At 49.9% G+C, this 14,529-nt stretch overlaps 3 protein-coding genes across 3 annotated transcripts in view; 1 reads left to right on the plus strand and 2 right to left on the minus strand.

Annotated features, from left to right (window-relative positions):
* LOC147458859 (Cation efflux family protein) overlaps positions 1-14,529 on the plus strand; it is a 99,083-nt gene that overhangs the window by 43,320 nt on the left and 41,234 nt on the right. The gene's annotated exons all lie outside the window — the stretch shown is intronic.
* On the minus strand, positions 5,302-7,627 carry LOC147458860 (uncharacterized). The gene has a single exon (XM_086509708.1). The coding sequence runs from the start codon at positions 7,613-7,615 to the stop codon at positions 5,531-5,533; it is 2,085 nt and encodes a 694-aa protein (XP_086365834.1). The 5' UTR covers positions 7,616-7,627; the 3' UTR covers positions 5,302-5,530.
* LOC147458861 (uncharacterized) lies at positions 9,242-10,212 on the minus strand. Its single transcript, XM_086510017.1, has one exon. It carries the CDS (start codon positions 10,094-10,096, stop codon positions 9,242-9,244), a length of 855 nt encoding a protein of 284 aa, XP_086366143.1. The 5' UTR covers positions 10,097-10,212.

Below are 14,529 nucleotides of genomic sequence, written 5' to 3' on the forward strand. Positions count from 1 at the left end.
CCCAATGAGGATAGATGGTCAGAAGACCAGTGGCAGCCCAACAGAAGCATCTCCTAAAATTTAGGGAATTGCTATTTTGGGCCGTGAAATGTGTTCGCGTCATTACCTCCGGTATGACTAGGGGAACATTTTATAACTCTGCCGCGAAGTCAACTGGGCAACCGGTGAGGATATTTTTAAGCGGCGAACCCGAAACGGGAAAATGCTTGAAAATGCGCCAAGTGTCACATTTTCGTGAACTTTCCTCTTGCAGAAAAATGGGCGCTGATTTTTATGCTGGGAGAGGTCTCATTTCAGCTTTTGTCACAGGCTAAGAGTTATGGAGTGCTTCCTTTCCCTCTCATGTACAGTGTGGTGCTAGGAGTGATGCCTTGCACACTACACACTGCTCTCTCTCTCCCCTACGTGCAGTTATGTGATGCCCCACAAGTGGGCTACTCATTTGACTGATGTACAGTTGTGTGGGTTCATGCTTTTGTGCTGAGGCAAGAGCCTCCTTGAGCAGGAACAGGGGTAGCTAACTGCTACTCCAAAGCAGGCACTGGTGAGGGTCATAACCTCACCGTACAGGTGCAAAATCAGCGCTGTGTATGCGCTGTAAATTCACTGTTTTTCAGCCGTACGGACGCCAGGATCATTGGGAATCGTGCCCCACTGGCAAAGGACAGTTAGGGGACTGTTTGGGGCTGAAAACAGGGCAAAAACCAGTAAATACAGCGTGCTGAATTTACTGTTTTTGGACAGGAATCAGAGGGTATACGCCAGTGCAAGCGAGTTCCAGCAGGGGAATTGGTTTCGCGCAAGTTTTGGGGCTGTTATGTTGCCGAAATTTGGCCAAATCAAATGGTATCTAGGTGGATACACGTGAAGGATTCCGAGGACCTTACCTTGTAATTTACCCTCCTAAAGAATAAAGAAATACCGAAAGGGGCGCCAATTTTGGGGCCTACAGGTTGTTGGCGTCTGCTCGGAGCATTCTAGCTTCCGAGCCGTGTGTGTATTCAAGTGTTAACTCCCGTCGCAGGTTCTCTTTGCAAAGTGCTCTGTGTGTGTGTATAAAGTAAAGAATTTCGGGTGAAAGCCAACGCCTACCGCCCTACGGGCCGGTTTCAGTATCCGTGTCCTCCTGGTGTCTAGCTGAGTCAGGTCTTGGCGGATGAGCCTGGTGATCTCGGACTGTGTGAGAGTTAGAGAGGGTGCATCTAGTGAGTACTGGAAGGGGGGAAGTCTGTCTATGGTGAACCCATGCGCCTGAAACCATGATGTCATCTCCCCATACCAGCATGCTGTATCTCCCTGCATGGCTAACTGTCGAGAGGACTCAAGTGCAAGGCGGGCATATCTGTTTCTGGGAAGTTCCCACATGCGGTGTATGAAGGAGACAAATCTGGTGAGCGCCTCAACCACTAGTGGGGGGGCAGCTAGCTCTGCTCGGATAATGGCACGTGGTACTGAAGCCTTGGCTCTAATGAGCCGTGAGATCATAGAGACTAATGGCTTCTCCATGTCCCCCAATCCATCAATGCGACCTGTCCTCCCATGATGGTCCAATGAAGGTCCCCAAATCTCAGCTCCATAGAGCAATGCAGAAGCCACTAGGGTGTCAAAGAGCCAGAGCTTCGTTCGAGGCTCCTGAAACTAAACATGTGAACACATCCTCTCCAATCTACCCAATGCTGCATGGGCTCTGGTCAATCTAGTCTCTGCTGCTCTTCTCAATGAAAATGCTGGTCCACTAAAAACCACTCCAAGGTAGGTGTAAGCATCTGTATACTCCACTATCTCCTGGCCGTATCTGAATGCGGGCGCTGACCTCCTGATCCACTGTGGGGTGGTATTAAATACCATGACCTTGGTTTTACCAAGGTTGACAGACAAACCACTTTCAGGGGCAAACCTATGCAAAGAATCCAAGTGACGTTGCATCCCCTCCGGAGAGTCGGAGATCAACACAATATCATCAACATATAACAATAGTAGAATCCATGTTCCTGCCAGTTGTGCACCTCTATCACCATCTCTCTCAATGTAGTCAGAAACCTCATCCACATTACCAAACAGAGTAGGAGAGAGCGGGCAACCCTGCTTCACCCCAATAGTGGAATGAACCGCTATAGATAGGCCCTCTGAGGTGCGTACATGCCCCACTACTGACCTGTATAGTGCCATGACCCCCCAAATGAACTCTGTGGGTACTCCCATCTCCTGTAATCTGCGGATCAATCTAGCTCTGGGTACTGTGTCAAATGCTTTGTGGAAGTCCACAAAGCTGCAATAGATCCGTCTCCCATGTGATCTGCCCTCCTTAATGATGGCTTTGGGTGTCAAGATACGGTCAAGAGTAGAAAAACCTCTCTTGAATCCTGCCTACCCGGTTGCACGTATCGCCTCCCTCTCTGCCCATCTACTCAGCTGCTGCTCAAGAATGGATGCGTACAATCGTGCCAATGTGTGTCCGATCATGATAGTGCAATAATTCCAAGGCTCCATAGGGTCTCCTGACTTGAAGATAGGTACAATAGTAGATAGGCTCCAAGTATCAGGCAAGCCCTCACACATGGCACGGTTAAACATAACTGCTAGGAGCTCTGCTAGTAGATCTCTGGCATGCATGAAATGCTTAGCCACTAAGCCATCATGATCATATGCTCTCCCAGTCCTCATCCTGTCCATGGCCTTCCTCACCATCTCAGTGGTGAAAAAAGCACATGTGTGGAGGCTTGGATCGAGGGGGTCGGGAAGGGGCGGCTGTCCAGGAACTGTGTACAGAGATGACGCATACTGGCCCAGGCCTCTGTAGAGGTAATGGCAGGGGGGGGGGGGGAGTGCTCATGAAAGAGCCGCCATGCCTCACGTGAGTCCCGACTCAAGAATAGCTGGTATAGATCCTGCTCTAGGCGAGCCAAAAATGCCCTCTTCTTCCGCCGCACTAGGCGTCGGAAGTCAATCTGTGACTGTCTGTGAGTGATGTCCCCCAAAAGCACCTCCCTCTGAAGTCTAGCTCTGGTCTCGGGGCATTCCTCATCATACCAGCTGTTTTGGGGCATGCTCCCAGAACGGCGTCTTTGCTCAGGCTGTGTGTGGGTATGCCTGTGCTGCTACATCATGTAACGTCTGTGTCAGTATAGTAGTAAGCTCCTCCAAAGGTTGCCCTGGCTCTTTTGTACACAAGCGTCTATAGATCCCATCTATGTATACAGAGTCTGTCTCCCACGTGAAGGTGTAGCGTGTGGCTTGTGTGCTACACTAAACTCGAAAGAGATGGTCAGCGACACAAGAGCATGGTCCACTGCCACACCAACAAGTCTGGGTCCAACCGTAAGGTCCTGGATACTAGAGATGAGACTCGGCTGTGCCATGACATAATCCACTGTGCTAGATCCATGTTTGTGTGGAAAGCATGTAAAACCCCCCGTAGCGGGAAATCTCTGTAGGCCATTGAAGATGACCAATCCATGTGCAGTCCCCATGTCTATCAAGTGTCGTCCATACTCGGTATACTCCCCATCCTGTGATAGTTTGGATAGGCCCGTCTCTGCAACATCCAGCTCTCTCAGCATCTCCTCTGAAGTATCATAAAAAATTGTTTGATGATGAGCAGTCCTAGCATTGAAATCCCCTAGAATGATGATGTCACCATCTCTAGAGAACTCCCAGATGTCATCATCCAAAATAGAAAAGGGGGATTGGTGGTGCATACATTGACGTACTCGGGGGAAAGTAGCAAATAGCAATGTAAAGATATCTGCATGTCTCTGCTTTCAATCTCACCCACATGTACCTAGCTTGCTCATCCCTGCAAGCTATATGTATCAATGGTTGCAACTCCTCCCTGAATAACACTGCCACTCCACCTGAGCCCCTCCCTCTGTGCTCTGATCGTGTTTCCTGTCTACATGCGGTCTCCCATCTGTATCCACTAATGTGAGGCATAGACTGCCCAGGGGCCTGATGTGTCTCAGAGTAGAGGATGATATCTCTCCCACTAAAACTTTCCTCAAAAGCACCTACATCTAGACGCATAGATCCATTACAATTCCATGTAGCAACTTTGAGTGTGGTCCCATAGGTTTCACACCGTAATGTGGAACGTGGCTCCAATATCACCACTCTTCCATCTCGGTAAAAAGCAATCTTACCTTTTTCCCTTGCCGCTCTAATCTTTGGCATTACCTCCTACATATGAGCTATCTGTGAGAGGGTAAGGTCATCCCCGAGGAAGATGCCCGTTTTCTTAAGAGTTGGTCTCTTCTTCAAAAAGTCCTTCTTCGCTTCCATGGAGTGAAAACAAAGGATGAGTGCCCTTTCTTTCGAGGTTTCCCCCTTGCTCCGCTCCCGTTTTTCTTGTTTCCCACTCTGTAAGCTCTTGAGTGCATCGGCTCATGAACCCCCATCAAAGCCATGAGTTCTTTTACCTCTTCGTCCACATTATCTTTGCCTTTAAGACCGCAAATTCTCACATGTAGAGAGTGCACACACCTTCTTTGTTCCTCTTCAAGTGTCAGGTTAATGATGGTGGGTGTGGACGTAGTTGTTTCCTTGTTTTTCCCTTTCTTGGCAACCTCAATCCACTTCTCGACCTCATCTGCCTTTTGTTGAGTCTTTGTAATAATGTCCACCGTTGTCATTTCTTTGTGCCGCTCTTCCCCCTCTTTGATGGCTCGCACTTGCTCTTTGATCATGTTTAACTCTTCTATTACTGAAGGTTGCAATTCTCCCTCTTCAAGTGTATTTCGTGATGGTGCCTCTGCGAGCTCCCTCTTGAGTGACGCAATCTCTTCGTCTTGGGCCGTCACACGATCTCCTAGTGTAGCTATCTTGCTTTCTTGGGCCTGCACGCGTTCGTCGAGCATTTTTATTATGCCCAATAAGTTGCGGCTCATTTTGTTGATTGTTTCGGTCATTTCTTCTTTGCATTTTTGAACTGCATCCTCTAAAGGGTCAAGCTTATCATTCTGTTTCCGCATGCTTGGTCGCCGCAAAAAACGAGAGGGGAATTTGCGATGGTAGTAGGAGACCGCCCTACGTGCACGACACTATGCATACATGTTCTCCCCACTTTAAGCATACATGGCATACATTTTGGCTTTCCTGCAATTTCTGCAAATCAAAACAAATTCCCGCTTTCTGCAACTGCCAATTCTGCAATTTCAATAAGTTTTGCAATTTCTGAAAATTGAGAGAGAGAGAGAGAGAGAGAGAGAGAGAGAGAGAGAGAGAGAGAGAGAGAGAGAGAGAGAGAGAGAGAGAGAGAGAGAAAGAAAGAAAGAAAGCTTTATTAACGTCTTCGAAAGGCCGAACTCGACCTATGAGACAATATCATATACATGTGTTGATGCTCTAGGCATCGGAAAATAAAAAAAAAGGGTACAAACTGAGATGAGCCTATACTATGCAAAAGGGTGTGGTAGGGTGGTGCATGTGGTGTACAATGTATAGTGTGGGTCCTCGTGTCGAGGTGTGCTCACGCATCATCAGGCTCAACTAGGGGCTGAAAGGTGATACCACCATGAGATGATAGGGAGGGTATCTAAAAACAAGCAACATATGTAGGGTAGAGAATGTGGTACATCGGTGGTGGCTTGCTCAGGTATCTCTGGAATGCTGGATCTCCTGGTGCTGGTACATGACTCTGCTCTAGATACTGATGGTGTAAGGTTAGTATCCTCGAGATCTCCCTCTGGTGACACCCATGTGTCCTGTATCCTGGGAGCCTCGGTCTCCGACGTGCCCTCTGAGACTCTGCCTGCAGAAGGGTAAGCCCTCTACTCTGTGTAGGTAGTGTGGGGGGATCTGGCCCTGCTCGTCGGAAAAACTGTGTGATGGTAGTCTGTGTCCTGCTATCCTGACTCTGGCGTGGCTGTAACAACTGCTCTCGAACCTCTAAAGCCGCAACCAGGAACTGGCCAAACCTCCTCTGCTCTCTGCCTATCATATGCTGTTGTAATGAGTCTCCAATGCCATATCTCTCTCTCAGCTCTGTATATGCTGGGCATCTCATGACAAAATGCTCCTCACTCTCCACCTCCGTCTGGCAAATCCGGCATGTACGCTCCTCTCGTGGCATGCCTCTGGCTCTGCCACTCTCAATCTCTAGCTGATGTGATGACACTCGTAGCTGGCCAATGTTGACCCGAAGTCGGTGTGGCATGTACTCTTGCATGTATAATGGAATCTCAATGAATCCCTGCTCTGAGAACCTTAGAAAATGCTCATAGTAATATAGCATTTTAGGAGGTAGGGTGTCTGTGGGCCTGCGCCATGTCCTCTGAATATATGTATGCCATATCTCCTGTCTGATGACCCTATTCCGCTCAGAGCGTGAGAGGGTATAGGTCGGGGCCTGGGTGTCATACTGGAGTGGTGGTAGTCTATCGATATCAAAACCGTGCTGAGCTAGCCAATCTCTTGTCTGGGCATACCATGAGCTAGTGTCCCCTGCCTGTGCCATCTCTCTAGATGCAATGAAGGCTCTATGGGAGATCCTATCTGGATCCATATCTTTGAATCTGCGAAGAAGGCAAACAGTTTGAAAGAGTGCCTCTACCAACATCGGTGGTGCAGCCAGCTCAGCTCTAATAATGTCATGTGGAACTGATGGCTTGTTGCGAATCATCCTGGAGATCATAATAATTTGTGGCCTCTCTATCTGTGTCCATACTGAGTCTGCCAGTCCCGGTCCCCAAATGGCCGAGGCATACATGAGTGTAGGTGTGACCAGTGTGTCAAAGAGCCACCCCTTCGTCCGGGGCTCCTGGAAGTGGGCCTGGTGGCACTGTCTCTCCATCAGAGCTAGTGATGCGTATCCTCTGGTAAGTCTATCTTTGGCTGCCTGTGTCATGGAGAAGGTCCCTAATGCTGCGGTGAATGTAACCCCCAGATATACATATGAGCCGGTCACCTCTATATCCCCTCCAGCTACTGTAAATCTACTCTGTCGGCGAATCTGAGCCGATGTATGAAATATGAGAACCTTGGTCTTGCCAAGGTTCACCGTGAGTCCTCTCTGTGAGCAGAAATCATCCAGGGCCTGCAAATGTAGTTGTAGTCCCTCTGCCGTCTCTGACATCAGGACAATATCATCTGCATATAAGAGTATGTGTACAGTAGTCCCTGCAATATCCACACCCTCTCCACCCCTGTGCAAGATGAAGTCTACAATCTCGTCAATGTATAGACCAAAGAGTGTAGGTGATAGGGGGCAACCTTGTTTCACACCAATGGTGCTCACAAGGGTGTCAGATAATCCACCCGGGCATCTCACTCTGCCAGATACATGCTCATACAATGCATAGATCCCCCATGCCATCTCCTCTCCAATCCCAAGCGCAGCCAGACATCGGAAAAGTCTCTCTCTAGGTACTGTGTCAAATGCTTTGCGGAAGTCAACGAAGCAGCAATATAATCTCCTCTTCCTCACCCGTGTCTGGTCGATCAGACAACGAAGGGTGAAGATATGATCAATAGTAGAGAAAGCTCGGCGGAAGCCTGCCTGTCCTGGTGTCCTCATGCCCTCTCCCTCTGCTAGAGAACTGAGCGCCTCCTCTAAAACCGCGCCATATAGTTTGGCCAGTATAGGACCAATCATGATAGTGCGATATGTGCTAGGATCCATGGCATCCCCAGATTTGTGGATAGGTACGATGGTGTGCGCTGTCCACGACTCCGGGAATCCCTCTGAAAGCGCGCGGTTGAAGAGGTGGGCAATGAGTGGTGCCAATGCATCACAACCATATATAAGATGCTCTGCCTGTAGGCCTGCCTGATCTCTAGCCCTCCCATGCTGTAGGTGGGATATAGCTTTCTTCACCATGTGGGTGGTGAAGAAAGTAGATGTGGGTCGGGTAGCCGATGGCGTAGGTATGGGTGGCTGTCCTGGGATCTCGTATAAGCTCTCGGCATATCTGTGCCATGTCGCTGGGTCCTGAATAGGAGTGGATGGCCTGGGAGGTCTGATCCGACGCCATGCCTCAGCACTATTCTTGCTCATGAGTAAATGATAGATGTCCCAATATTGGTGCTCCTCCCACTCCCGTCTTTTACGACGGGTAAGTGTCTGCATCTTGCGCTGAGCCTGGTGATGTGTAATCTCCCCTCTGATCTCCAGTATATGTAGGTGTTTGTGTAGATCTCGACATTCGTCGTCGTACCACCTGTTTTGTGGCATAGTGCCAGTGCGTGGAGGGTGTGTGTGTATGCGATGTGGGAAACTTTGAGTGGCTGACTTGTGTAAGATGGATGTAATGTGTGTGGTGAGTGTGTCCAGAGGTGCTGTGGGGTCTAAGTGTATAAGGTGCTCATGCAGGTGATGTATATAAACAGGAGTGAGCTCATGAGTAAAAGAAATGGTAGTGTAAGTGTGAGGGGGGGAGGCGGGGGGGTCAGCAAGCTGTGTAGCAAAAAGGGAGAATGTGAGATAAGTATGATCCGCCCCTATCGGTGTGCGTGCAACGCTGAAGGAGTGTATAAGCTCTGCTGTCTGGGTAGAGCCCAACAAATAGTCTACTGTGCTCTCTCCGCCACTGTGTGGGAAGCAAGTGAATCCCCCAGAATTTGGCCACCTCGCCATCCCGTTATAAATAACGAGATGGTGCCTGCTGCCAAGCTCAAGAAGGTGTCTTCCATATCCAGTATTGTCATGTCCCCCATCTGCAGGCACTCTACTCACCCCCATGTCCTCTGCATCAAGTGCCCTCATGATCTCCGGCTGCTCCATATCATAGATCTCACACTGTCGGCTCTGTGTCCTCCCGTTGAAGGCCCCCATGAGGAGGACTTCCCCGAGTGATGTGTAGTGAGAAATGTCCTCCGACAGTCGAGAGTAGGGGTCCTGGATAGCATATCGTGATCCATGTGGTGAAAAGTAGCATATGGCAATGTATAGCCCTCTCTCGTGGGTGAGCTCTAGCCGTACCCACATATAGCATGCCTCCTCGTCTCTACTCATCACCTGTATCCGGTTGTGTAAGCTCTGTTTGAATAGTATGGCCACCCCTCCTGACCCCCGAGCTGTACTCTGTCTGGTGATGGTCTTGTAATTCGACTCCCACTGGAATCCTGTGACTACAGGTAGTCCTCTCTCTGGGCTCTCATGTGTCTCCGTAAAACATACAAAGTCATGCTCACTGATGATCTCCTCTATGCGCTCCGGATGTGTCCATATAGAACCATTGCAGTTCCAGACTGCCCCTCTGAGTGGTGTCTCCTGTGCTAGTGTATGTGTCTCATAGGTCCCGAATCCCTATGAGATTGGGCGGCCGTCGATGAAGATTCTACCATCTCGAAAGAAGGCCTTTTTACCTTCTTTCCGTGCCTGAAGGACCCTGGGCATGCATGATTTCCTGTGCTGGATCTGCATCCTAGTGAGGTCCTCGTCCATAAAGATATGGCCGCCCTGGAGGCCTCGTAAGAGCACCCTTTTGCGAAAAAAGGTGGTGCGATCCTCATCTCCTCGTAACTGCATGATCAACGGGCGAGCTCGAGTGGTGTCACGGCCGGCTCGCCATGCCTTTGTAAAAGGCATAGTCTCTTTGTAGCCTAGTTGGCTACAAAGCTCTCGTGCATCCTCCTCTGCTGAAGGTCCCTCTTTAAGGCCAGTGATCCTAACATTGTGTTTCCTCATCTGGCGCAATCGCTCCTCCTCGAGAGTAAGCTGAACCCTAAAGTGCTCTCCCATGTGAACCTCCTCGCATACCTCCTTCTTGATATTCTTTTTAACTACTTCCACCCATCCCGATTGTTTGGCCTCCATTTCTGTCTGGATCTCTTCTTTGATGTCTGCTTTCCATTTATTTTTGATCTCTACTTCTATGTCTTCGAAGCTCGAGATTTCCCCCTCTTCCCTGGAGATCCGGAGGTGGTTGATGCTTTCTTGTATACGGTGTATCTCCGTGTTGGAGGTGTCACGGAGTTCTTCGAATGCTTTCTTCCAGGCCTCCTTTTCTTCTATGAGGCCTCTGATGTTATCCTCCATCTGCTTCATCTTTTCCGTCATCCTCCTTACTTCGGCGTTCAGTGCCTTGTCCGCATCTTTCTTGGCCTGTGTGATAGCTCTGGCTATCATGTCCTCCACTTCTTTCCTGTCAAGAGGTGCCATGGTCGAGCTCTAGGAGGCGAGGCTAAGCGCACGGGAAGCCTAGTGTTTACAGCCCATCCCCTTGAATGTTGAGATACTAATGGATATGAGTGTGGCCTGGGCTGCCCGTCTCTGGGTTGCTGTGATGGTGGAGCTGCAGCACAAGGCGAGAGGTGTGCAGGGGCGAGAGGTGGACTGAAGGCGAGGGGTGCGCTGCTGAGGAGGCGAGTGGTACGGATGGTGCAGGTTGGGCGATGGCTGGCGGGAGATGCTGTGCGGGCAGGCAGGGTGGCGGGCAGGGAGAGAGAGAGAGAGTACCTGGAGTTCCACGCGATGAAGGGACTAAAGCAAGTCACGCACCAGAGAGAGAGAGCATGGCAAACCTGCTCGCGCTCAGACAACAGCCTGCACAGCATCCCGCTGAAGCATCCCACGCTGCACGAAGTGTGACGCGCGAACTGCCCACGTGGTGCTTGCAGCAATTCCTAGCCAGTGGGCTGTGAGCTCGACGTGCGCTGGCTGCACAGCTGGCTGTGAGTAGGTCGTGTCTGCTAGGGTTCGCTGCTGTCTGAAGGGACCCCTTCAGCCTCGCGCTCAGCAGCCCGAGAGAGAGAGAGAGAGAGAGAGAGAGAGAGAGAGAGAGAGAGAGAGAGAGAGAGAGAGAGAGAGAGAGAGAGAGAGAGAGAGAGTTGGTGGGCGATCAGCCCCCCATTGACCATCAGACTGAAAACGCCAATGAAGGCTGTGTACAGATGATAATGAAATGTGTACCCCCCTGGTCCCATATATATGAGTGCCCAAGGTGGACGCCCAATTCAAGTGGGCGGTCGGCCCCAAACTCGGGTAGCCGGACAAGGTACAACCTATGCTATGGGTGGCTAGCCCGGAGACACTAGCCGTACAAGGAAGTGCCCTAGACCTGGGTGAAGCAGTAGAGTGGTGTAATCTAACACTCCCTCTCAGCACTTGATGCTGAACAAACGTATGAAGCCGAAGATGTGAGGCAAATGATGAAGATGTATTCTGCAATGTCCAGTGAAGGACAATACTCCGGGGAACTCCCCGAGTGTAGCAGCAGTCTGGGGTGTCCCAGCCTCCGAGAGATCTCCATGGTAAAGTGTCGTCACGAGCAGTGTAGCAAACTGCTGAACTCTGTCGATACAAGGTGAAGATACTGCGTGAAGGTCCGGAACTGAGTGTGAAAACAACTCCTTGTCGTAAAAGAAGTGCCAATGGGCCTGCAAGTGTCATGTCCAATAGGATCTGTGGTGTCTGTAGTCAAATCCTCTAGAGAAATGGGGAAGCCCAGGAATGGTCATGAGAAAGACCGAAAGCATGTCAATGCATGAATCTTAACCCAGTGTGGCCAGGTGGCTAAGCTGTGTAAAACTCCAAGTAGGCCAGATGTAGCAATCTGGGCCATAAATGTCCTCCGAAACAAGGAAAACCAGACTAAACAATCTGCACTGTAGAAGCTACCGTAGCTGCAGCAGTCACCGGTGGACCGCACCGACCACCACCGGATGGTGTCCTGTTAGTAGGTAGGGTAATCCAAGATGAGGGGAAAGCTAGACTCAATAGTGTGCGCTGTGAAGGGCCTCTAAGAAGAGGTGTGGTCAGACCAAGCTGTCTGCACTGTAATCATCGTGTATGAAGTAGGGAAGCCAAACTAAGCAATCTACGCTGTGAAGAGCCTCTGAGAAGAGGTATGGTCAGACCAAGCTGTCTGCACTGTAATCATCCTGTATGAAGAAGGGAAGCCAGATTGAGCAGTCTGCGTTGTGAAGAACCTCTGAGAAGACGAAAGGCCAGACCGATCTGTCTGTGCTGTCTTGCGTGTATCTCCTGCCTCCAATCCTCCAATGTCAACCAAAACAAAATTCGAGCCAACAACGCCACCAAACCGCATCTCGATGTGGCTCTCAATGTGAATGAGCTGGGAGTGGCATGCTGTCCAAGTTGGGGGATAAGTATGTTGTAAGGTTATCGAGGGTGAGTGTAAGCAACTCTGAAGGTAGCAATCTAGATGATCACGTGTGTAGAAGAGCAACTGTACTACCATCTAAGCCAAGCTCTGGGTGACTCCGGATGTAGTCGCAAGATGCTTGATCTCCCGCATCTCGCGGGTAAACTCTCCAAGAGAGTCCAAAGCACTGAAGTCACACTCCAGTCTGTAGATCTAAGCAATGAACGTGTCCAAGAAGAGATAAGATCCTCTCCCTAAGTCCATGTAGATGCTCTTGTGTAAGCAAGGGATCTGACGTGTCGAGGTAAAGTGGTAAGTGTCTGTCCACCCAAGATGGTGGTGTCTTCTCTGGGAATTTCGGAATCCCATATGCCATGAGCATGGCCATATCTCGTGTGAACGCACTTTGATGAGTGCATAAGTGTGTCCATAGCAAACCACAAGTCACCACCCCCTCTGGAGTGCTCAATCGCCGAATCATGGCTGGAATGAATGGATCTCCCAAGGATCGTACGCCCGTAGATGATCAAGTCGATGTCAAAGATACCGTGTAGTGCAACAGTCACTGAGAGACCGCATGGACCACCACCGGATGGTGTTCTAACAGGAGGTAACTTTATCCTTTGTGAAAAACACAAGCCATGTGGCTGCTGTCCACCCAAAACGCAATTGCGAGGTGATGAAAATGCTGCTGTCCAGCGACTTTCAGCGTGCTCATACGCTACTGGCAGGGTCCAAAGCGATGCAGAGGGTGTAGGGAGGGCGGGGAATCAATGTAGCAACCCAAAATGGGCTGAAAACAGAGAAAACAACAGTGATATATGGCTGAAATCTGAAGTAGTAGAAGAATCTGAGCCGGCCCAGGCACTGGATGCCTATCCGGGTAGATAGGGTAAGATCTGGGGTTGGAAAGCTGAGCTCTGCCCCTGCATGCTGAAAACGTTGATGCTCCCAAAAAAAACGCAGATGGCCTGTAAAAACGCAAGTAGAGGGAAGGGTGTTCCGACGAAATAGCTTGAGAAGGCTAGCGCTTGTAGCCAGAAGCAAAAATGCAAGCAGTTGATGCAGAAAACGCAGGTGGAGGGGGGTCCTCCGCGATGAAACCGCTCCAATCGCCATTGCGTGCCTGGCTCATGCAAAAACGCTGGCAGATCAGCAAAAACACTGGCTGATTTTTCTTGGGAGGAGTACCTGATGCTGATGTAGTGCCTTGGATCATCAAGAGCCTGAAGCTGCTGATATCATGTGAGTGCGCGTGCGAGAGAGAGAGAGAGAGAGAGAGAGAGAGAGAGAGAGAGAGAGAGAGAGAGAGAGAGAGAGAGAGAGAGAGAGAGAGAGAGAGAGAGAGAACAAAACGCTGGTATGTGGAAGAGGGGGCGATCAGCCCCCACTGACCATCAGACTGAAAACGCCAATGAACGCTGTGTACAGATGATAATGAAATGTGTACCCCCTTGGCCCCATATATATGAGTGCCCAAGGTGGGCGCCCAACTCAAGTGGGTGGCCGGCCCCAAACTCGGACAGCCGGACAAGGTACAACCTATGCTATGGGTGGCCAACTCGGAGACACTAGCCGTACAAGGAAGTGCCCTAGACCTGGGTGAAGCAACAGAGTGGTGTAAATCTAACATAAAATTCTATAGAAACCTCATTTTTAGAGTTCCATGCTCCTCTCCGGACGCTCCTCTCGCCCTTTTGTTCACACTCTCTCTGTCACTTGCTCACCTTCAGAGGTTCACACCGACGCATAGAGCCTACTCCACAGCCTCGACTAGCTGTGGAAAACGCAAATGTTTAGACGAACATTCACTTGTTCTCACTTGAAGGGGCCGTGCAAGGATTTAATGCTTGTCTTGCTGCTTTTGAAAATACGGCCGAGTCGACGACTATGCGTATTTCCGAGAACGATACCCATCTCTAGCAATTGCGGATGCGGATGCGGATGCAGATGCTGCTTTTAAGCGTTCACAGGATGGTTCCACTGCTACAATTCCGTACAAGATTACCAGTTTCTCAGGGGAAGAAAAGGAGTGTACAGAATTGGCCGTAAATAACTAGCTTCATCAATGGACCACGTATTTTGATCTCCATGGGAACATGATGAACAGAGGATTCAAACGATTCCTCTCTATTTGCGCAGTAAGGTGCTTGCCCGATGGCGTGACATGACAGAGAAGCCTATGACGTGGACTGATTTTTGTGTGAAGTTCAAGAAAGATTTCGCCAAAATGGGCCCTTTGAAAGCTTACGCAAAATTGCAGAGTCTTTCGATGAAAGCTCTATCTTTTGATAAGTATACGACAACTTTCAAAGAAGCGCTCACCTTCTGCAAGGTGGATTCCACACATGCAGTGGCACATGTATGTGCTGGGTCTGCATGAGGACTACCGTTGGGCCTTTGATCAAAGATAAAGCCCCGATTGACGTCTAGGATGCTGTGGAAAAGGCTAGAACGTTCCATTTGATAAATGGAGCAAATTATAAGA

Source organism: Adiantum capillus-veneris, chromosome 4 (genome assembly GCF_014529385.1).
Source record: "Adiantum capillus-veneris isolate H3 chromosome 4, ASM1452938v2, whole genome shotgun sequence".
Lineage (NCBI taxonomy): Eukaryota > Viridiplantae > Streptophyta > Polypodiopsida > Polypodiales > Pteridaceae > Adiantum > Adiantum capillus-veneris.

Excerpts from the sequence above, each read along its gene's own strand:
- LOC147458860 (XM_086509708.1), bottom strand. The coding sequence starts at position 7,615 with ATGGATCCTAGCACATATCGCACTATCATGATTGGTCCTATACTGGCC.
- LOC147458861 (XM_086510017.1), bottom strand. The coding sequence starts at position 10,096 with ATGGCACCTCTTGACAGGAAAGAAGTGGAGGACATGATAGCCAGAGCT.